This window comes from Sorex araneus, chromosome 6 (genome assembly GCF_027595985.1).
Source record: "Sorex araneus isolate mSorAra2 chromosome 6, mSorAra2.pri, whole genome shotgun sequence".
In the NCBI taxonomy this organism is placed as follows: domain Eukaryota; kingdom Metazoa; phylum Chordata; class Mammalia; order Eulipotyphla; family Soricidae; genus Sorex; species Sorex araneus.
Window position 1 is genome coordinate 85134859 of NC_073307.1, and position 22218 is coordinate 85157076.

Genomic DNA, 22218 nt, shown 5'->3' on the forward strand with positions numbered 1-22218 from the left:
GAAGTTCTAGTGTGTAAAAAGGAAGTGGGAGGGGCTGGAGAGATCGTAGGCTGGGGAGGGTACTTCCCTGGCCCACCACAGCTGACCTGGGTTCGATGCCCAGCACCATATATGGTTCCTCACACACGAAAACAAAACAAACGGTCGTCGGGGCATGTCACCAGGGCAGGAATGAGCGTGTTCCGTAAGTACCTATCAAACTTACATAGGCCTGTAGAAATCTCCACATGCCTCCCAAAACCTCGTCTAGAAAAGTTTCTGCACATTTTCTGGCATGCTAGGTGGCTTCAGTCCAGAGGGTCTCGAGTCACCTTTTGTGACGAGCTCAGGCCTCTGGGTGAGCCGGGCATATCCGAGAGGCCCGTGAAGTTTTCTGTGCCTTGGCACATTCGCCTTGTTCATAGAGGCATGCAGGGGGATGGGGGTGGGGCAGGGGGTGGAGGGAGGTGGGAAAGCCAGTTCCCATGGACAGTGGGCCTGGTGGGAAAACGAGGCTCCAAAGAGCTGCCTCTCTGGGCCACTGACCCTTCCTGCCGCAGGCAGCTTGATTAGTCTAATTGATGGGATTGGGGCAGGTTTCTGGGAGTCAAGGATTCCCCCGGACTCCCCACTCCCCTGCTCCCCTGGTCTCCCCTCTCCCCATTTTAGCATTCTCTCTCTCTCTCTCTCTCTCTCTCTCTCTCTCTCTCTCTCTCTCTCTCTCTGGCCACACCTGGTGATGCTCAGGGGTTACTCCTGGCTCTGTAGTCAGGAGTTACTCCTGGTGGTTTCGTGGGGACCATATGGGATGCTGGGGATTGTGCCCGACCCACTGTGCACTGTGTCATTCATCTTCTCTGGCCCCCCAATTTAGCTCTCTTTTGCTTACGAGTTTTGATTAGACAGGAATGCCATGAGGAGCACTCCAGCTCCAAGCTGGCACCTCGGTTAATGGGCGCATCCACGTTCAAGGTTCGGCCCTTACGGAACCACCGTCCCCCTACCTTGCCTCTGGTAGTCCCGGGTCAGCTCTGGCCCGGAAGGGCTGGACCCAACAGCTCTTGCCGGGCAGGAGGCAGGGAGCGCCCTGTATCTCCGCCTCGTCCCTCCCTGTTCCGAGGGGAGCCGCGTCTGTGCCTGGGTAGAAGCCAGGGCCAAGCCAAGACTCCAACAGAGAATGGAGGAAACACACCCACTGTGGTTCTCATGGCAACACGATCACGCACAGGCAGCGGCCTATTTTGGGGGGAGTCTGTCTCCGTGCCCCTCCTCCCGGGTTAGTCATGGAGAAGCAGCACGGGCAGAAACAGCACGGGGTGGGGTGGGGTGGGGAGGGGACTGGGGGGGAGGTAGGGGAGGGCGGGGGGCGGGGAGCGTGGTCCCGGGAAGGAGGCTGGAGAAGCCACGCGCAGATGCTGCCTCGGCCCCGCTCAAGGATCCAGGACCAGCATCAAGCCTCCCTCAGGCGCCGGGGTCCCTGTTTGGAAAGCGAGGGGACAGGATGGCAGAGCCCGGAGCGAGGTCCCAATCTTTGCGGGGATCACAGACCTACATTATGGGGAGCGGGGCTTATACCACGGGGGTGGGGGAATTCCCAAGAGCAAAGACCAGGCTTTGGGTCCACTCATTCGCCCTCACACCAACACCGCTGATGGCTGAGGGGACACGGGAGATGTGCGGGATGAGTGCAGCAAGCGAGGGTCTCTCTCCCCCCACGCCAAGGCCAAGGAGGTCACAGTGACTCGGTCATTGCCATTGATTCCTCGGTTTCCTTGCCTGCCCTTCCCGGGCCCCCTTCCTCCCCTCCCATCGGCGCGAGCCTCTCAGCTGGTTCTCTGTCCTGACTTTCCTGACTCGGTCTAGCCCTGCACCTCTCCCTCTCCCTCATGGTCCATTTCCACTTATGGCAACGCCTCCCCGCACTCTTCCCCCCCCGCCCCCCCGGGACCTGGAGCTGGAGGCCTTTGGCGATCCTGGCCTGTTTCGTCAATGGAGTCTGGGGGGGGGGTTAGTTGAGGACAATGAGGCTCACGCTTCTTGGCCGTAAGAGGTGAAGATAAACAAATAGGGCACGCGTGCAGGACGCCCGCCCGCCCTCTGGACGTCCGGGCAGGTGGTGAGGCAAGCCGGGCCGTCTCCAGGCACCAGGAGGGAGCAGGTCCCTGCCCTTGACATGGGGCCGAGAGATGGGAGAAGGGGGCAGCTGTCTGGGATGGAGTCTGGAGTGGTCGGGCCTGAATGGATGCTGCAGAGGGGAACCAGCGTGGGGGCTTCCTCCTCCCTTTGTTCTCCGTCCCACCCGCCTGACAGATGGCCAGAAAGAGAGAGAGAGAGCAGCAGCTCTCCAAGGGAAGGCAGGGAGGCATTGTATCAAAATTCACACCCCTGCTACCGCCCAAACTCCCTTAAAAAAAGGATCCAGAGAACCCTAATGGGTACGTGACAGTCTCCCTCTCTGCCATAAAAGGGACTTCAAAACCTGGTGACTGTGACGGTGGGGAGGGGTGAGGAGGGCTAGGAGAAATGTGTGGGCCCCAGAGGGGGGAGCTGCCAGTGCCTGACTGGGTTGGGGGGCGCCTTCTCTGCAGCCCGTGTCTTTTGCCCCCTCTCTTTCCCTAGTCACCTGTGTGTGTGTGGGGGCTATCTGCCCCACCCCTCTGGGCCAGCCCCCTACGACCCTGGAGCGAGGGGAGAGGGGCAGAGGCGAAGGGACGGCCCAACTGCACTTGACCGGAGGGAGAGTTGAAGGAGTTAAGGACCCTCCCTCACCCTGACACCCACGCATCACTGCTCCCCCAAACCATAATTCGCCAAATTGGGGGTGGGAGTCTAGGAAGCAGGAGAGGGAGTGTGTGTGTGTGTGTGTGTGTGTGTGTGTGTGTGTGTATGGGGGGAGGGCGTTGGGCAGGGAGGGGGCGAGGTCAGTGCGGCCCTGGCTAGCCTGAAGCCGGTCCCCTCGCTGGGTAGGCGGGTGCACCCCTCCCCCCGGGGTGGGGGGCGGTGGTCTAGGAACCCGCAGGAGCCCCCGCCCCTCCTCCTCCGTGGTCCTGCAGCAGTGGTCCTCAGCGTCGCGCGGCAGAGGCGGCCGGAGAGCCTCCCCCCCTCCCGTTCCCCCCACCCCAGACACCTGGAATTGAGGGAGGGGGCGGGCTGCGGGGCGCGGGGGCTGGGGAGGGGCCGGGCCCGGGGGCGCGGGGGGCCCTGGGTCTGCGCCCAACCGCCGCCCGCTCTCCCTCCCCGCCTCCCCCGCCCCCACTCACCCGGCGCAGCCCCCAGCAGCGCCGCGCAGGGAGCGTGTGGCTTCGCCCGGCGGCTCGCCCGCTCGCTCGCTCGAAGTTGCGAGGAGTTGGAGGCCGCCTCGGGCCGGCGGGAGCCCGCGAGCCGCCGCCGCCGCCGCCGCCGCCGCGCCTCCGGGGGGCCGCGCCCGCAGCGGCAGGCAGGGTGCGGGGAGCGCGGCGGGCGGGCGCGGCGGGCGCGCCGCGAGAACTTGCAAGTGTGCGAAGGAATCCGGCGCCCATGAGAGCGGGAGGCGAGGAGGGCAAAGTGGAGGCTGCAGGCGAGACCCCGTCGCCGAGACCCGCTCGGCCCGGCGCTCCCGCCCAGGCGCGGGGCTGGGCGCTTCTGGCTTTTTGATTTATTTTTTCTCCTTTTAAAAAAATTTTTTTTAATTTTTTGGGTGCATTTCCCCCCCCTCCCGTTTCCATTCTCCTTTCCCCTCTCCGCTCCCTCTCTCCTTTAAAGCGACACCAGCGCTCTCTTTCTCTACTCTCCGTGCATCACCCACCCCTGGCTGGCGCTTATGGGCATGAAACACTCCTCCCGCTGCCTGCTCCTAAGGAGGAAAATGGCGGAGAACGCAGCCGAAAGCGCCGAGGTAAGGAGGGCGCGGGCCGGGGCGCGCCAGCCGCGACCCCCGCGGGCCGCCCGGGACCCCCGCGCCGCCGCCGCGCCGCGCCGCGCCGAGCGCCAAACTTTCCCCGGCTGCATCCCGCGGGCCGCCGGCGGCCGTGAGTGTGAGTGTGCGAGTGTGTGTGTGTGTGTGCGTGTGCGTGTGCGTGAGTGTAAGTGTGTGTGTGTGTGTGTGTGTGCGCGCGTGTGCGCGCGCTGGGCAGGGGGGCGGGGGGGAGACGGCGCCTGTCGCGGCTCCCCACCCTCTTGGGAAAAAAATGCAAAAAAAAAAAAAGAGTCGCTGCTCTCACCCGCATCTCCCTCTCCTGCCACCCCGCCGCTCGCTTCGCTGCTCCCCACCGAGTCCCGAACCCCCGGGCACCCGCGCGACGCGCTGCCCGCTTCGGGTGGGGGGGGGGTTGGAGGGGCGCGGAGGAACCCCCCGGGACGGCCTGGTGCGAGGTGGCAGGTGGGCGACCCCCGGGGCCAGGTCCGTGCCGGGCAGCGCCTGGACCAGAGTCTCTCTCTCTCTCCTCCGCCTTTGGATGCTCCCAGCTCGCCCGGCGCCCTTGGTACCCGCAGCACCCCGGAGAGCTCCCAGCAGCGCGCCGTGGTTGGGGAGGGGGCGTCAGCCTGCGGGTGGGGGCCCGGCGAGCTGCAGGCCGTTACAGGGGCTTCTCTGGCACCTGCCCTGGACCCTCTCGCTCCCGCCGCGGCCGGGGCCGAGGTCCGCAGTCCTGGAATGTGGGCGCGCCGAGGGCGCCCTGGCCGCGGCCACCTTCAGCACCAGGGACAGCGCCCGCCCCTGCCGCAGCCGGGCCCGCGCGGCGCGCGCCGCAGGGCCAGGAGCCGGGCTGCAGCTTCGCGTCCCACCGCCGCCGCGGCGGGTCCCGCTGGGGGGCCGCTCCCCGGGCCTGGGGTTCCCGTCGCCTCATCACCCTGACCTCTGCGGGTCACTGCCCCAACGGGGCATTAGCCCCGCCGGTTCCTGGCACCTGTAGTCGCGAAGGCGATCGGCGTGGGCAGCCCCCCACCCCCCACCCCCATCCCTTACCTTCCCGGAGACGCGGTGCGCCGAGGTGGGGGCGGAGTGGGGCATGTGTGTGAAGATCAAGCCTTACTCGGTGGCAGGAAAAAGACAAGAGAGCAAACTCCCGGGCGCTATTAATAGGCGGGTGTCTGGTGGGGCTGCCGTACATTTCACATATGGCTCACCCATATGCACCGCGCTGCCGGGAGGTGTGGCGCATGGTGGCTGGGTCTTGCTGGAGTGCTTACAGGTGCGGGGCTGAGAACCTTCCCCACCTGTTCCCCCCCTACACACCCCCCACACCCTCCTGCCCAGCCATTTGAACTGACAGCTAACCCCTCAGTCACCCTATAGGCAGCCAAGCGCCCCCCCCCGCCTACCCCCCCCCCAATATCCTTCTCTGACACTAGAAGCAGCGGTGCATCTGGCGAGTGTCTTCGGAAAAGAACATGCCCCGGGGGCTGGGAAACAGGGGTTGGCATTCCGGAGCGAATGCCAGCTCCTTGCATTACAGCAGCGCCAAACTGCATGTGATACCAGCGTCCTTCCTCTCCTCCCCGCCCCCCACCCCTCCACGACCCCAACACAACCCTCTCCCGCTGGAGCAGGCGGTCAGAAGGATGTGTCACACAAGGCCCCTAGCCTCCCAGCCAAGATCCAGCCTCACCAAGCCCCTCACCCTGCCCTCCTCCTCCTCCTCCTCCTCCTCCTGGTCCACGCATGGAAGCAGTTTCTAAAAATAACTCAGAGGCAAGGCTGCACTTCTGTAAACTGTTGTGCTCTGAGGAGCTCGTTGCAGACCCTGCAACCAGGTGCTCTGAGCGCTAGGAGAAGTGAAAGCATCCCCTTTTACCCCATGTCCCCAACTCTCTCCCCCACCTCCATTTTTTTTTCATAAAAAAGAAAAGAAAAGTTTTCTTGGGTCTATCGGTCTCCCAACCTTGGGCACTAGTCCCGTGCCTGGGGCATTGACCCCCAGGAGGCTGCACAGTCCACGGCGGCTCTGGTGGCCCCTCGGCAGGCCAGGGTTAAGGGATGGGGCAGGCAGCGCTCTGCGCGCGCCAGGCTATTTTTACTTGCTTCCCCCGCCGCGCTGCGCTCCCCCTTCTCAGTGGCTGCACATGCCAGCTCTGCTCAAGGCATCAATGAAAACAGCAGTAGAGGCGGCCTGGAGCGGAGAGGAACAGAGCAGGAAAGAGTCCCCGGCTTGGCTCCCGTGGACCTGCCCGGGGCGGTGGGGGAGGCGGAAGGGGCAGGGGCTCTCCGGGGCAGGGAGTGTATCTGGGGGTCTCCGCCCCAGCAGCTCGCCGTGCCAGTGGGGAGGGAGGGATGCGTGGTCAAAGGCGCCCAGTGGAGGCCTGCAGGCAGCTTGACAATCACTTGGTCTCCCTCCAGGAACGGGCTGTTTTTGGAACAAGCCAGGACTAGAGCAGTACTTCTAAAAGTGTGTTTGCCTGCCTGCGTTCATGGCGAGGGAAAGAGGGGCAAAGACGCCTCTGGGTGTGTGTGTGTGTGTGTGTGTTTCTTGTTAGAGTGTGTGAGTATGTATCAGCCTGGGTATGAGAGTGTGATGTGTATGTGTGTGTGAGAGAGGGCACACGAGTGTGTGTATCAGGGTCTGTCTGTAAGAATGTACGTGTGACAGTACGTATGAGTGTGTGAGAATGTGTAGGAGAAAGGTGCGAGTGAGGGTGTGTGAGGGTGTGAGGGGGTGTATGACTCTGGGTGAGTTGTGGCAGAGAGCGTGTGTGAGTCCGTGAGTGGATGCCTGTGAGTGTTGTGGGAGAGTTATGTGTATGAGTGTGTGAGAGAGTGTGTGTGCGTGGGTGAGTGTGTGTGTGAGAGTGTGTGAGTGTGTTTGTGAGTCTTGTGTGAGAGTGTGTGTGAGAGTGCTGTGTGAGAGTGTATATATATGCGTTGTGAGTGTTGTGTGAGAGTGTATGTGTGTGCGTGTGTGTGTTGTATGAGTGCACGTGTCTGATTGTGTGTGCGAGTGTAAGAGTGTGTGAGAGAGAGTGTCTGTGTGTGTTGATAGGGCTAATGGTCCTCATTCTTGACTCAACTGTTACTGGCAAGCTCTGACGGCACCAGGAGAAGCTGGACAGCTACACGGCAGCCAGAGCCCTGCCCGGATGAGCTCTCTGTCCACTGGGCAGTCATCGTTATCATCATCATCATCATCATCATCGTCGTCGTCGTCGTCATCATCATCGTCATCATCATCATCTCATTGTTCCTTGATTTGCTCGAGCGGGCGCCAGTAATGTCTCCATTCGTCCTAGCCCTGAGATTTTAGCAGCCTCTCTTTACTCGTCCTTCCCAGTAGTGCCGCATTGGAGGCTCTTCCAGGGTCAGGGGAATGAGACCCTTCATTGTTACTGGTTTTGGCATATGGATACGCCACGGGGAACTTGCCAGGCTCTCCCAAACTGGGCAGTAGTGGCAAATAATTTCAATTAAAATGAAAGAAAAATAAGTGGCATCCTTTCCAGCCCTTTTGTTGGTAGCGAGTGCCAGCGCTTCATCTGCTTTCAGCCTCCCAAGAACCCTTGAGAGACAAGCAAAGGGGTGGATTCCATCTCTTCCCCTGTCTCCTAGAAGAAGCACAGAGGCTGGGGAGACGAGCAAGGCCGGAACTCACTGGCTGATGAATGAGCCTGGGCCCCGCACTGGCACCTCGGGGGGCTGGTTCGAGTTGGGTTTGTGGACCTAAGCCCTTTAGTCAAAGCTGTCCCGTATGATGGGAGTGAGGGAGGAGCACTGAGAAGGAGCACTTAGGCAGGGCAAGGAGGGCACAGTGGAAGGAGGCAAGGAGGATGGGGAAGGCGATTTTTTTCCTACAGAGGTCTGGGAAGATAATAGTAGTCACTGTTAGGCAGAGATTTGAAATGACTTCTGATGGGAGGAAAGGAGAGGAGAAGGGAGGGGGTGGGGAGGAGTAAAAAGAAAAAGCAAGAAAGGAAAGAAAAAGAAAGAAGGAAAAAGAAAGAGAAAGGAGGAAGGGAGGAAGGAAGGAAAGGAGGAAGGGGTGGGAGGAAGGAAAGAAGGAAGGGAGGGAGGGAGGGAGGAAGGAAGAAAGGAAGGAAGGAAGGAAGGAAGGAAGGAAGGAAGGAAGGAAGGAAGGAAGGAAGGAAGGAAGGAAGGAAGGAAGGAAGGAAGGGAGAGAAGGAGGAAGGGAGGGAGGGACGGAGGGTGAGCAACAGTACAGCTAGTCAGATGCTTGGCTTGCACTCTCTTAGCTACGATTCAATCCCTGTCACCATATATGGTCCCCCAGAGTTCGGCCAGGAGTGATCCCTGAGCACAGAGCCAGGGGCAAGTCTTAAGTTTAAGTTCTGCCACATGTGGGCCCCCCACACAACCCTCTTCCCCCAAAGTCTTCCTCAAGTTGTAAGAGTTAAATCAAAGGTCCCCTCCTCCAGGCAGCCTCCCCAGACTTGCTGTTTATTCCTACCTGCACTCCCCTACCCCCGGAGCAAGTGCTCCTCTATCTGCGTGTTCCTACCACCAGTCTCTCACTTTTTCTATTATGAGATAGTGGCAGTTGGTTTTTTTTAACATGTCTGTTTCTCCAGTTAGGTGGTGAACTTTGGGGGGTAGACCCTGTTCTTAGCACCATGCCAGAAACCCACTTGGCAAAGGTTGGGGAATAATCCGTGCGGACGGGATTGATTCGCACAGCTGTGAGCGAGCTCTCCGAGCCTTTGGCGGGGGTTCCTCATGCGGGGCTTTCTGCAAAGTGGCTGTCTGTCTCCCCCCCCTCTGCGTCAGGGAGGTGGCCTCTGACCTTTCCAACACTGAGTCGAGATGCTGCTATTGGGGCTGCCGAGATCCGAGCTCTGGACCACAGCCGGGTGTTAGCCCTGAGCTAGCCGAGGGTCACTGCTGCTTATTTGGAGAGCAGGCAGATGGGTTAGCCCAGCTATTAGCATAAGGGGTGTGTGTGTGTGTGTGTGTGTGTGTGTGTGTGTGTGTGTGTGTGTGTGTGTGTGAGAGAGAGAGAGAGAGAGAGAGAGAGAGAGAGAGAGAGATGTGGTGCGGAACCCTTCTCAGCTGCTCACGTTACCGATTCTCAGTGGCAGCCACCTGCGGAATTTTACTTTTTATGGTTTTGTTTCTTGGAGGGCCACACCCAGTGGTGCTCAGGGTTTACTCCTGACTCTGCACTCAGGGATCATTCCTGGCACTTCCCATGGCATCCTATAGGATGCTGTGGGGTTTTTTTCTTTCGGTTTTTGGGTCACACCGGCGATGCTCAGGGGCTCCTCCTGGCTCTGCACTCAGGCATTTCTCCTGGCGGTGCTCAGGGGGCCCTATGGGATGCTGGGTTGGCCGGGTTGGCTGCGTGCAAGGCTGACGCCCTCCCTGCTGTGCTATCGCTCCGGCCCCTCCAGCTTCACCACTTTCTGTTCTTCCTTGGTCCTGAAGTGTTCCCGCACAATACGTACTTTGAGAGGAAAAAGGCAGGAAGAAGGAATCTGGGATCGAGTTGCTACGGTGACTCAAAGCTTTGGAATATGAGAGAGGGGGGGGGAGAAAGAGGGAGAGAGAGGGAGAGAGGGGGGAGAGAGGGAGAGAGAGGGAGAGAGAGAGGGAGAGAGAGTAAGAGAGAGGGGGAGAGAGAGAGGGAGAGAGGGAGAGAGGGAGAGAGGGGGAAAGAGAGAGGGAGAGAGAGAAAAGAAAGGAAGGAAGGAAGGAAGAAAGAAAGAAAGAAAGAAAGAAAGAAAGAAAGAAAGAAAGAAAGAAAGAAAGAAAGAAAGAAAGAAAGAAAGAAAGAAAGAAAGAAAGAAATGTACCTGCCTCTGGACCAGAAAGAAGGACTTGCTTCTGGTTCTATGCTGAAGGATCATATTCCTGGCGGGGCTTGGCCATCTGCAAGGCAAGAACCTTAACTCCTGTATGAACTCTCTGGCCTGCACTGACATAAATCAGTGGTGTATGGTGTATTGTTCTAATTGTTCCAACCTATGATCTGTTTTGTTGTTCATCTCCTCTATTGCCTCATTTATACATTAAGCCTTATCCTAGGAATAAAAGGGGTCACTCCGGCAGCACTCGGCCACGCAGAGACAGCTAAGAAACACCTAGTGTGAGGTCAGAGAGAGAGCACTGCAGGGAGGGTGCTTGTCTGGCATGCGGCCAACCCAGGTTCGCTCTCCAGCACCCCACAGAGTCCCCTGAGCATCACCAGGAATGATCCGTGAGCTCAGAGCCAGGAGTAAGCCCTGAGCACCGCCTGGTGTGGCCCAAACTCCAAAGAAAAGAAAAATAAAACCCATAATAGTTCTAAGGTTTGATAGCATCCAGGGTTCGAGATATTCATTTCTGTCTTTATTTATTCGCTTAGTTGCCTCTCAAGCCATGCTCAGGCGGCCCTGGGGTCCCCCTGGCAGCGCTTGGGTGGGCTGGGTGGCACCGTGTGGGGACCGAGAACGTGGGCAAGTGAGCCTCCGTCAGGGCTGGGGATGCAGGGAGCCACCCCAGCGGTGCTGGGGCCGGGGGGGGGGGGGTTGCAGTGCTGGGGTTGGGATTTGGTGGTCCCGTAGACACAGCGCCCGTATCCCCTACCCACTGAGTGATCTCTCAGCCCCCTACCCACGGAGTCTCCGCCCCTGCTTGGCACTCGTCACGGTTTCCGCTCTGCACTGGGCACGGAGTGGGGGCTGGCAGGCATTCCCCCAGGGCAAGGGGCGCCCTTGAGTGGAGGCACAGGGCCAGAGGGCGTAGGCCGGCACCCCCAGCTGATGCCCTGGGTCCTTCTCTCTTGAGGGCTCAGGTTGGAGAGGCGGCGGGTAAGGGAGTGGTGGCGGGGATTAGGTTTTGTGTTATTTGTTTCGGGGCCACACCTGGCTATGCTCAGGCCTTACTCCTGGATCCGGGGATCTTTCCTGGTGGGGCTCAGGGGACCCTTTGGGGATGCCAGGGATTGAACTGGAGCCAGCACCAAGCACCCTGCCTGAGGGGCTGTCGGGCTCCCCTGGGCTCTGAGGCCAGACCGCCTGCCTTGGCCTCCAGCTCGGAGCAGGGGAAATGAGATGCTCCGTCCAACCGGTGGCTCCACTCCCCCGGGCTCAGCACTTTTGCTGAGGGGGGCTGGAGCAATAGCACAGTTGGTAGAGCGTTTGCCTTGTACGAGGCCGACCTGGGTTCCATTCCCAGCATCCCATAGGGTCCCCTGAGCACTGCCAGGAGTAATTCCTGAGTACATGAGCCAGGAGTAAGCCCTGAGCATCGCCAGGTGGGACCCAAACAGAAAAAAAAAAAGTGCTGAGGGTGGGCTGAAGTGATAGTACCATGGGTACGGTACTTGCTTCGTAAGCGGCCAAGTTGGGTTCAATCCCTGGCTGCACCTCAGCCCCTTGAGGAGAGATCCCTGGGCACACCTGGGTGGGCTCCAGACCAAGCCAAAGCGAACAAGTGCCCTGAGCGGGTGTCTCTGTGTTCTTCCTTGCCGGGTCCTTGGGGGGGAGGGGGGAGGGGCTGAAAGGCAATGCTCCCGGCTCCAGCTCAGGCTTTCATCGCCTTCTCTTCGCTAATACAACGCCGAGTGATTATCACACACCACCGTGGCGCTTGCAAAACTCTGTACACACAGTCCTCACACCTTGGCGGCTTCTGTGCCAGCAGGGGAGAGAGAAACTGGCCCCTGGATGATGAGGGGGGCTGTCAGGTAGCTGGGGGCGGCCCCGAGTGTGATGGAGCGGGTGGGGGTGCACAGCGGGGAAGGAAGGAATGAATGGACAGGCTTGGCCCAAGGGGAGTGCGGGCTTGGGGGGCTGTGATTCTCCCGCCACCCCAGCCGGTGCTGTCTGTGCCTCGCACCCTGACCCAGACAGGCGAGGGCTGAGAGCTCGGGGTCACTTGTTACAAGGTTTCAGAGAACACTTCCTCTGTTCCCTGAAGTATCTGCTGCTTCAAGGTGCGACATTCTCCCTTGAGTGCAGCTTAATCTTCCACAGCCGTTCCTGCCTCCTCTGCTTGTGCCACTCAGGGCTAAACCTAAAAACAAATAAATAGCCGACTAGTTCTAGTTACTCTTTCTTTCTCAACCTCCCTCCCTCCCTCTCTTCCTTCCTTCCTTTCTTCTTCTTCTTCTTCTTCTTCTTCTTCTTCTTCTTCTTCTTCTTCTTCTTCTTCTTCTTCTTCTTCTTCTTCTTCTTCTTCTTCTTCTTCTTCTTCTTCTTCTTCTTCTTCTTCTTCTTCTTCTTCTTCTTCTTCTTTCTTTCTTATTCTCTCCCTCATTTTCTCTCTCCTCTTTTTCTTCCTTCCTCCCTCCCTCCCTCCCTTCCTTTCTTCCTTCCTTCCTTCCTTACTCCTTTCTTTCTTGCTTGCTCTCTTTCTCTCTTTCTTCTTTTCTCTTCCTTCCTTCCTTCCTTTCTTCCTTCCTTCCTTTCCTCCTTCTTTCCTTCCTTCCTTCCTCCCTCCCTCCCTCCCTCTTTCCCTCTCCTTTTTTTTGGGGGTTTTGAGCCCCACCCAGCAGTGCTCAGGGCTTACTCCTGGCTCTGTGCCGAGGCCCAGGGTTCAATATGGGTGCCAGGATAGAATCCTGGTTGCCTGTGTGCAAGGCTGGTGCCTACCCAGTGTCCTATCCCTGTATCCCTGATTCTTTACCTTTTCACTTCAGTCTGAACCAGAGCTGAACACGGCCTCCCCCTTTCCAGTAATAACACACACATATGTATATGTGTATATATATCTCAGGTTGGGGCACGCCCAGCAGTGCAGGATCATGGCCAGGGGTCACTCCTGCAGTGCTGGGGGCCCAGTCCTGGTTGGCCACGTGGAAGGCCAGAGCCGGACCCTCCTCGAGGCATCTCCCAGCTCCTCTCTGGTAATGTGCTCTCCAGGGTCGCCAGCTCCTTTCCCTGACATTCTGTCACCAGCCTTTCTGGCCTGGGCACAACTCCGAGACTCACGTCCCTCGTGGCCTGCAGGCCCTGCCCATCTCACACTCAATGACGACGTACCGAGGAGATGGCTCTTCTCCTGCTTCTGGGGCCCTCTCACCTCCCTCCGCCCCCAGATTCATCATGGGTGACCCCCACGTAAAGACAGCCTTTGGAAAGTGCCCCTGTCTGTGTGACCAGCTCTCTTTGACCAGGACGACGGGCGCACGATCAGGTCGCCCTGATACCTGCTCACCCTCCTCTTAACCCAGTTCCGTCCTGCAAAGACCCGATGTCCGAAAGAGACGCTGCTCATAAGAATCTCTTCTGAGAGGAATCTCTTCAATGGGCTGCGGGTCCTGAGGTATCTTTCTGTCTGGGTTCCACACTCACCGCCATCAGCACGCCATCAGCCGGGCTGCCAATACCAAGGGAGGAATAGCCCACTGTATCAATTGGCCTCTGAAGAGGAGCAGGGGGTGGTCACCGCCCTGAGGGTGCTTCCCGCCCCCCTGGCCATCCGGTTCCACCAAGCCTTTACCTCCCCTCTTCTGAGCAACCTCCCTTCTCCTGAGAAACTGCCGCAGTGGAGAACAGAACTTCCATCTTACTGACGGGCTAGGCGTGGGGCCCGGCAGGAAGCGTGACCTTGTGCCATAGACACGCCCCTTTCCCAAGTAACCCTTCTTTCTTCTGGTCCTGCCACGGAAGAACCGGAAGCTAGCAGTGCTAAATTCTCTTGGTTTCAGCCCTAGAGGAAGTGCTCCCAGCCACTTGCTTGGGCTTCTGTATCAGCCGCCCTCCTCGAACTTCTCCTGGCTGTCACCCTGCCTTGCAGCAGGCAGGTCCCTGACCCACGGGTTGCAGTGGGAGCTCTGGGGCAGCATGGGAGCCCTTCTAGGTGTTGGAAGCATGACCTCCGTCTCTTGGTGCTGAGCATGGAACAGACTCCCTGGGGCCCATCCCCTCCGCCTTCCCCTCCCCCGGCTGTGTGAGGTGTTACTCCCTTGAGACAGTTGAGGGTCACTGGACATGTGGCTGGGCAGGTGGAACAAGGCCCTTGGGCTGCACCCAGCGATGCTCAGGACTTACTCCTGACTCTGTGCTCAAGAATCACTCCGGGTGGTGCTTGCGGAACCATGCGGGATACCCGGGATCGAGCCCGGGTTGATGGCATGCAAGACCAGCGCCCTCCCGTGGTGCTGTGACTCAGCCCTGCAGACCTTGTTTTCCTGACACCATCGAAGCACTCAAGCCCCGGGGTGGGTGAAGGATGCGGGGACCTCTGAATGTGGCTTGTGGCTCAGTGCTGCTTCCACTGTACCCAGGGTGCAGGTGGTGAGCACCCCGCGGGCCCCGGTGTCTGAGGGCGAGGCGGGCTCTGTCGTGGAAAGCACCTCTGGCCCACGGCTTCGGTTCAAGGAAGGCGAGTCCTTGCGTGTCATCCGGGGGGCGCCCCCGAGGGCGAGCGGAGGAATTGAGCGCCTCTCCTTGTGTCAGGGCAGAGTTGCGGGTGAGTCTCTCTCTTTGGCTTGGGGCCATGCCCCGAAGTGCTCAGGGATCACTCCTGGCTCTGAGCTCATGGATCACTAGCAGCCGTGTCCGGGGCGCCATGTGGCGTGCTGGTGGTCAGCCAGGGTCAGCTGTGTGCCCTCCCCACTGTACTAGCTCTCTGGCCCCCGGTGGACCCCTGTGATCAAGGTTGTGGGGTCCGGGGCTGGAGCGATAGCACAGCGGGTAGGGCATTTGCCTTGCACGCGGCCGACCCGGGTTCAATCCCTGGCATTCCATATGGTCCCCCAAGCACCGCCAGGAGTAATTCCTGAGTGCAGAGCCAGGAATAACCCCTGAGCATCGTTGGGTGTGACCCAAAAAGCAAAAAAAAAAAAAGGTTGTGGGGTCCTGGAATTACCCAGGCACCCCAATTTTTAAGGGAGAGCCTGCCAGAGCCTCCAGCCTCCTAGCCCCGAGGGCCAGCTAGGCCCCAGGAAGGACGGGGCTCTCCTGCACCCCACGGCCTGGCCCGTCACGCTCCAGGCTTCTCCCAACTCTGGCATCAAGAACTCTGCTCCCAGTACCTAAGGAACAAGGGCCCGCCTCCTCATGTCCCTCCTCACTTGAGGGTGAGAGTGGCACCGGCCCATGGAACATTCATGCCACTCTCTTCCCGTGACTTCTTGTGTCCCAGGAGAGTCAAGATGAATGACCGAAGTATGTGTGTGTGTGTGTGTGTGTGTGTGCATGTGTGTGTGCGTGTGTGTGTGTGCGTGTGTGTGTGTGAGTGTGTGCGTGCGTGCACATGCACGCCTGCCTGTACCTCTGTGCAAACACACATGCGCATGTGTGAAATTTGTACACACACACACACACACACACACACACAAGCCTGTAGATTCACAGTGCCGAAGCAAGCAGATGCTTACACACGCCCTGCCTCGTATGTGGCCAACCAGCCACGCTTTCCCCTTACTCCAGAAAGTACAGTGTCCCTGTGTGACCTCCCGTGAGCTAAAATGGTCTCAAGCAAAGACGCAGCTGCCGCTTATTGACACGGAAACACCCTCGGGCCTCCCGGTCAGACCTGCTCACGCACAAGGGGAGAGACGCTAATTGCAAAGAAAGCGGGAGATCGATGACCAATACCCAGCCTGTAGGAAGCGGGTCTGGAAGGCGTTGGCTGGGGCAGCTGCCGGGATGTGAGACCCCCGGGTCAAACACAACGTTGACGTGTTTTGCCTTTTGCGGTAGAAGTGAAAGTGCTCCTGAGGTTTCTTTAGGTTTATGAAAACAGGCACCAACATCCGTCACCTGTTGAAGCAAAGTGGCCCAACTTGACCTTTTGAGAGTGTGTGTGTGGGGGAGGGTGCGTGTCATGGCGCTGACGACCTGTAATACACAAGAGTTGTTTGTTTCTGGCCAGGGTCTGATGACTCAGCCTCAGTTGTATGAATTCATGTTGGGGCAGATGATGTGTGTGAGATGATGTGTATTAATACCCTAATACCACAGGGCATTAGGGGGGTGCCTGATGTGTGGGTGCGGCCTTGGAGAGATGGATCTGAATTTTAGGGTCAAGGGTTAGGTGGCCTCGCCTGGTAACTGAACACCTCTTGGGGGTATGGTACGAGCACTGACCTTGACTGCCACCTGCTAGCTGTCTCCAGGGCCAGCCCCTGAGTCCAAGAAGTCTCTTTGACCCTTGGCGCCTGAGGTCAGGAGACAGGTCACTCCCTGGGGTTCCCACCTGGTTTCTGTGTGTGAATTCTACCGTTTGCAAGGGCAGTTTTCAGAGCATAGATTGTCTTTAAAATTTTTTTTAATTGAATCACCATGAGATATAGTTACAAAGCTTTCACCTTTGAGTCTCAATCATACAGTGATCAAACACCCATCCCTCTACCAGTGCACATTCCCCACCATCAATGTCCCCAGTATACCCCCCCTTTGCAACCCTCCCCCTGCCTCCATGGCAGACAATTTCCCCCATACTCTCTCTCTCTACTTTTGGACATTATAGTTTGCAATACAGATATGGAGAAGTTATCACCTTTGGTGCTTTATCTACTTTCAGCCAGAATCTGGAAACAACCCGAGTGCCTGAGAATAGATGACTGGTTAAAGAAACAATGGTACATCTACACAGTGGAATACTATGCAGCTGTTAGGAGAGATGAAGTCATGAAATTTGCTTATAAGTGGATGGACACAGAGAGTATCATGCTAAGTGAAATGAGTCAGAAAGAGAGGGACAGACATAGAAGGACTGCACACATTTGTGGAATAAGATCTCATAAATAAAATATCATAATATGAGATGGACACCCAAGGACAGTAGACACAAGGGCCAGGAATATTGCCCCACAGTTGAAAGCCTGTCTCATGAGCTGGGGGAGAAGGCAGCTGGGATGGAGAAGGGAGCATAGATTGTCTTCTGGGATCTTACTTCCCTTTCGAGAGCCAGCTCCCTACCACACCCCCTCAACCGGTGCCTCTTGGACCCTCCCCACTCCAGGGCACTCCAGGGGGCCACAGGTGAAAATCTCATAAGTGTGGGGCCCAGCATGAGACAGGGGAGCCCCTGGTAGAGCTGGGTGGGGGGCAGGAAGGAAACAGTGTTGGAAGGGGGGTTGTGGTGCTGGATTCTGACTGTGCCCCTGTTGACCTTCTTTCCTTCCTGTGACCCCCACCCTGCTCTTGGGTACCCTAATCTCATGCCATGCCTCAGTCTCCCAGTTATACCACTTTTGCTTGTAGGCTCTTGGCATGTCCTGGGCGGGAGCGTGTGTGTGTGTGTGTGTGTGTGTGTGTGTGTGTGTGTAGTGGCTCTTGCTGCCAGACCTGCTCTAGACCTCACTGAGCCTGGATCTTTCCGGGAAGCTTGCCCTGACTGTCCTTATCCAGGTCATCCCTGTCTCTCTCCCTTCTGTGCTAGGGAACGCACAGAATCATCCCCGAACAGTGCTCAGGAGGTCCGGGTTCTCAGTGAGCAATTCCCAGCCTGCCCAGCCATTGCCCCGACACAAGGATGTGATGCCACCTGGGTTCTGGGGTTTTGGGGACACCCAGGCCACCCCACCCATGCTGGGGGGGCCTCCAGGGCCATACCCGGTGGGTGCTGAGACTTGAACCTGGGCCAGGCGCACACTTGGCCTGTGCCCTAACCACTGGGCTCCCTCCCGGCCCCAGGACATCGTTGATTTTCACTCAGCGCCGAGACCCCGCAGACCCGCTCCGCCCAGTCGGTGCCTCTGCGCTGCCGGCTCAGTCCAATTTTAGATAATGAAGAACCACAACGAGATCAGGTGCGATTTTCTCCGAGGAGCCTAAACGACTTGGCACCTCTTGGGCCCCGTTTCCAGGGCCCGGTTCCGGAAGGAGAAGGCAGGGCGCTGGTGGAGGAAGCGGCCGGGAGGATTTGGGTGCCCTGACGGGGACCTCTGTCAAGGTCACTGCCAAGGTCAGAGCCTTGGCCGAGGAGGTGATCTGCCCACCTCTGCTGAGTCCCACCTGCCTCTCCCTCTTCTCACGGGCCTCTCGCTCCCTGCAGGAAGCCAAGGCGCCGCCCGTCCTCGGGGGCTGGGAGCTAGCACGTTTGGCGTCGGGCCTGAATCCGGAGGTAGAAGCTCGGGGTGCACTCTGGCCAAACTGGTGTTGGGTGAGGCGGGCCGTCTAGGCTGCGAGATGCAACTCGAGGCTCATCCAACCTCCTGGAGCCTTTTCCAACCCCCAGACCCCTTTCCGGGGCCAGAGAGAAGCGTCACGTCGCTTATTCAAATGACGCTTGTGTTTGGAAGGTCAAGTCTGGAAACCCGTTGATTTGTCTGACCCATCGCCCCCTTTGCCTAGACTTTCAGCTCCCCAGGGGTAAAGACGAAGGGAAGGTGTAGGCCAAACCCACCCACAGAGTCCTCCTTAGAGGCCAACACTTGTTTTATTTTTTAAAAAAAAATTTATTCAAATAAAATTGGGCTGGAGTGATAGCGCAGCAGGTAGGGCTTTCGCCTTGCACGTGGCCGGCCCGGGTTCGATTCCTCTGCCCCTCTCAGAGGAGCGCCCGGCAAGCTACCGAGAGTATCTTGCTCGCATGACAGAACCTGGCAAGCTACCCGTGGCGTATTCAATATGCCAAAAAGAAAAAGAGAAACCGGTAACAACAAGTCTCACAATGGAGATGTTACGGGTGCCCGCTCGAGCAAATCGATGAGCGACAGCGGAATGACAGTGATAAAGTGACTTATTTTATTTAATCACCATGAGATACAGTTACAAGCTTTCGTGTTTGAGTTATAATCATACAATAATCGAACACCCATCCCTCCACTGGTGCACATTCCCCACCACCAATCTCCCCAGTATACGCCCCCCTTTTCCACCCTCCCCCTGCCTCCCTGGCAGACAATTTCTCCCATACACTCTCTCTACTTTTGGGCATTATGGTTTGCAACACAGATACCAAGATGCCATCCCATTTGGTCTTGATCTACTTTCAGCACACACCTCCCATCCTGACCAACCCTCCAACCATCATTTTCTTAGTGATCCCTTCTCCATTCCGGCTGCCTTCTCTCCCCGCTCATGAGGCAGGCTTCAAACTATGGAGAATCTTCCTGGCCCTTGTGTCTACAATGTCCAACACTTATAAAGCATAAGCTTCCCAGGGCCAGACAAGGGGACTCAGTGGTGGAGCCCTGTACGCCACATGAGTGAGGCCCTGGGTGTGATCCCCAGGACCACACGAAGCACAGAAGGATACTTACAGTCAGAACACACAGCACAGGGCTTTCTCTCCCTCTCAGAGATGCTGTCTGTCCTCCACGCTCCCTGGATATCCCCAGTGGGTACCATCATTTGTGTCCCCCCCCCCAAGTCCAGGTCTCCTGGTTTGCCCCTCACCCTGCACGGTGGACCCCTGGGCTTCCAGATATCTGGTGTGGTTTCTTATTTAGGGCACATGGGGCTGAACGTCAGGGATGGTTGGGTCAGAGGCACGGAGAGGTCAGGGCAGAGCTGGGGGCAGGAACGAGAGCTCCTGGGTCTTGCCCTCAGCAGTGTGCCCGGCTGCAAGCTGAGGAACCTGCAGTCTTCCTCCTTGTCACCACCTGCCTAACTGGAAACTGCTCCACCATCTTTTACACCTCACCAGGTGGGTGGAAATGGGGTTCAGTGGCACAGAAGAGGGCCAGATGGGTCCTGGGTGGCTCTGCCATGGGATGGGAAAGGGATGATTTTGACCTGTAAGTGTCTGGGACAGGTGCCCCCACTGGCTGCTGATATCCCAAAGCCTGCAAAGCAGCTCTCCCACCTTGGGGAAGAGAGGGACGCTTCTTCCAGGTGGAGCCCCCCAAACCCTGTTCTCCCAGCCTCTATCTGTGCCCTGGGACTTGTTATTCCACTGGGGTCTTGTTTTTTTTTCATTTCTGTGGAGTGGGAATCACTGAACCCACCTTAAAAGTCCATGCCAAGGACAGTTGCAAGGAGAGTGGGATGTGCCTGACCCCGGGGAGGCTCGAGGAAAGGGCCCTTGGTTGTTTGGAACGAGTGCTGGTTAGGATGGCTAGGAGCGTGCCTCTCTGGGGTGACTCGGGGCATCCAAATGTTTGGAGTGTCCATCTGAGTGAGGTCCAGAGGGAGCTGAAGTGACCCGTGGACACAGGCCATCTGTGAGAGGGTGAGAAGAGGGAGTGGGAGAAAGACTCTGAAGGGGACTCTGGTTCTGATGCCTTGAACCAGAGAGCTGACACGGGATGACCTCAGAGACCGACCCATCTACTGTCAATCAAGCAATCCATCCGTTCATCTTTCTGACCATCCATCTTTCCAAAACTGACCATTGTGCAATGCAGGGAAATGAGAGGTTGGTGTGTGTCTCTGCAAGCTGCACGCCTCCTGTTCCCTCAGATCCTGCAAGCTTCTCAGCTGCACAGAACCACAGACACGCTCTTAGGCGAGGTGAACACCTCAGCTCATGCTGAGAGGTCTAGAGGGACCTCCATGACACTCGGTGGGCAAGAACTATGTCAGGGGTCCCAGGAACTCCACGGAAACTTGGAGGGCCCCTAGGATGAGCAAGTTCTGAAGGATGGACCCAGCGGTCTGCAGAGACCCCTCTCTCATCGCCATACAGATTGCATGAGCTGTGACTCCTTCCTTCCTGAAGGGTTAAGTTGGGCAGAGGAGGGGCTTCCAAGGACTTAATATTTGTGTGGGGCTGTCCAGGGGCACTTGGATTGCTAAGAGAGCTCATTTTATATATTTTTTACATCCCACAAATGAGTTCAGTCATTCTATGTCTGTCCCTCTCTTTCTGTCTCATTTCACTCAGCATGAGACTCTCCTTATCCATCCATTTATAAGCAAATTTCATGATTTCATTTTTTCCTAACAGCTGCATAGTATTCCATTGTGTGGATGCACCATAATTTCTTTAACAGAAATTATGCTAATAACAGAAATTATTCTGTTAATAACTTTAACAGAAAAGTCTGTTCTCGGGCACTCAGGCTGTTTGCAGATTCTGGCTATGATGAGTAAATGGTGCTGCAATGAACATAGAAGCGCAGATGTTGTTTCTGCTGCTTTTTTTTTGACCCTCAGGTATATTTCCAAAAGTGGTATTGCTAGGTCGTATGGAAGCTCACTTTCTAGTTTTATGAAGAAAGCCCATATTGTTTTCCCCAAAAGACTGGACCAGTTGTCATTCCCAGAACAATGAAGGAGTCCCTTTCTCCCTGCATCCATGCCAGCACTGGTTGCTCTTGTTTTTTCGATGTGTGCAAGTCACTGGGATGTGAGTTGACATCTCATTGTTGTTTTGATTGGTGTCTCCCCAATGATTAGCGATATAGAACATTTTCTCATGTGCCTTTTGGCCATCAGAATCTCTTTTTTGAGGAAGTTTTTGCTGTCACCTCTACTCTCCGCAGTGTGCTCCCCCACCCCGCCTACCCTTGTTAGTGGAGTCTTTCACCCCTCCACTGGCCCCTCCATCCCTGCCTTTAGCGCATCTTTACTGGACACCTCTGGGGGTCAGAAACTGAGATTACAGGGTGACGAGCTGGAAGCTGCTCACACAGGTAGAAGTTTCATTTCTGGGGACAGAGGTGAAGCGAGACCCTGATCTGTTCAAGCGAGGGCTGAGGAGGTGAGGTGATGAGGGCTTGGCCTCTGGAGAGGTCCCTCAGCCAAGGGGACATTGGACAAAGATGGTGGGGGGTGGGCAGCGAGGGGGTTTTCATCTCCCTGGGAGAACAGCTCCTAGGGAGGAGCACATTTGGAAGGACACAGGCAACAAAGTGAAGACCAGGATATCAGAGATGAAGAAATGAAGTGTATTAGAGAGAAGGAGGGGGGCTTAACCAGCAGGGGGATGGTTTAGGGACCTCATTTTGGAAGGAAGGAAGGAAGGAAAGAAGGAAGGAAGGAAGGAAGGAAGGAAGGAAGGAAGGAAGGAAGGAAGGAAGGAAGGAAGGAAGGAAGGAAGGAAGGAAGGAAGGAAGGAAGGAAGGAAGGAAGGAAGGAAGGAAGGAAGGAAGGAAGGAAGGAAGGAAGGAAGGAAGGAAGGAAGGAAGGAAGGAAGGAAGGAAGGAAGGCTCTCTGCACATGGCTCTGATTTCCAGAAGCTAATATCCCGGGTCCAGAACCGCCACGGGCTCATTTGTCATCATGATGAGCAGACAGTGCCCATCTCCTTTCGGGAGGAAGGACCCTGCCAAGTGAGTTGATACTGAGGTGCCAACTGGACAAGTAAATGCCTTCATGTGCTGTGTTTACCACCCCTGAGTCTTTTGAATCAGGAATGTGCAAGGTGGAAAAGGGAGAAGGAAAAAGGATAAGGGAAAAGGGGAAAGCTATATTTCACAGGCCATTCGTCCAAAGACTCCTGGTCTAGGACTTTCCAAACCAACCATGAATCAGATTTGTCTTTTTTCCTCCTTG

General features: G+C 57.1%; 1 protein-coding gene across 2 annotated transcripts in view; it reads left to right on the forward strand.

Annotated features, from left to right (window-relative positions):
* The first annotated feature begins 3446 nt into the window (after nucleotides 1-3446).
* The window catches only part of PRMT8 (protein arginine methyltransferase 8), a 107407-nt gene continuing 88635 nt past the window's right edge, over nucleotides 3447-22218 (forward strand). For both annotated transcript variants that reach the window (XM_055141228.1, XM_055141229.1), the window contains exon 1: nucleotides 3447-3853. In XM_055141228.1, the coding sequence (XP_054997203.1) occupies nucleotides 3779-3853 (75 nt within the window). In that variant the 5' untranslated portion in view covers nucleotides 3447-3778. The remainder of the gene's footprint in view (nucleotides 3854-22218) is intronic.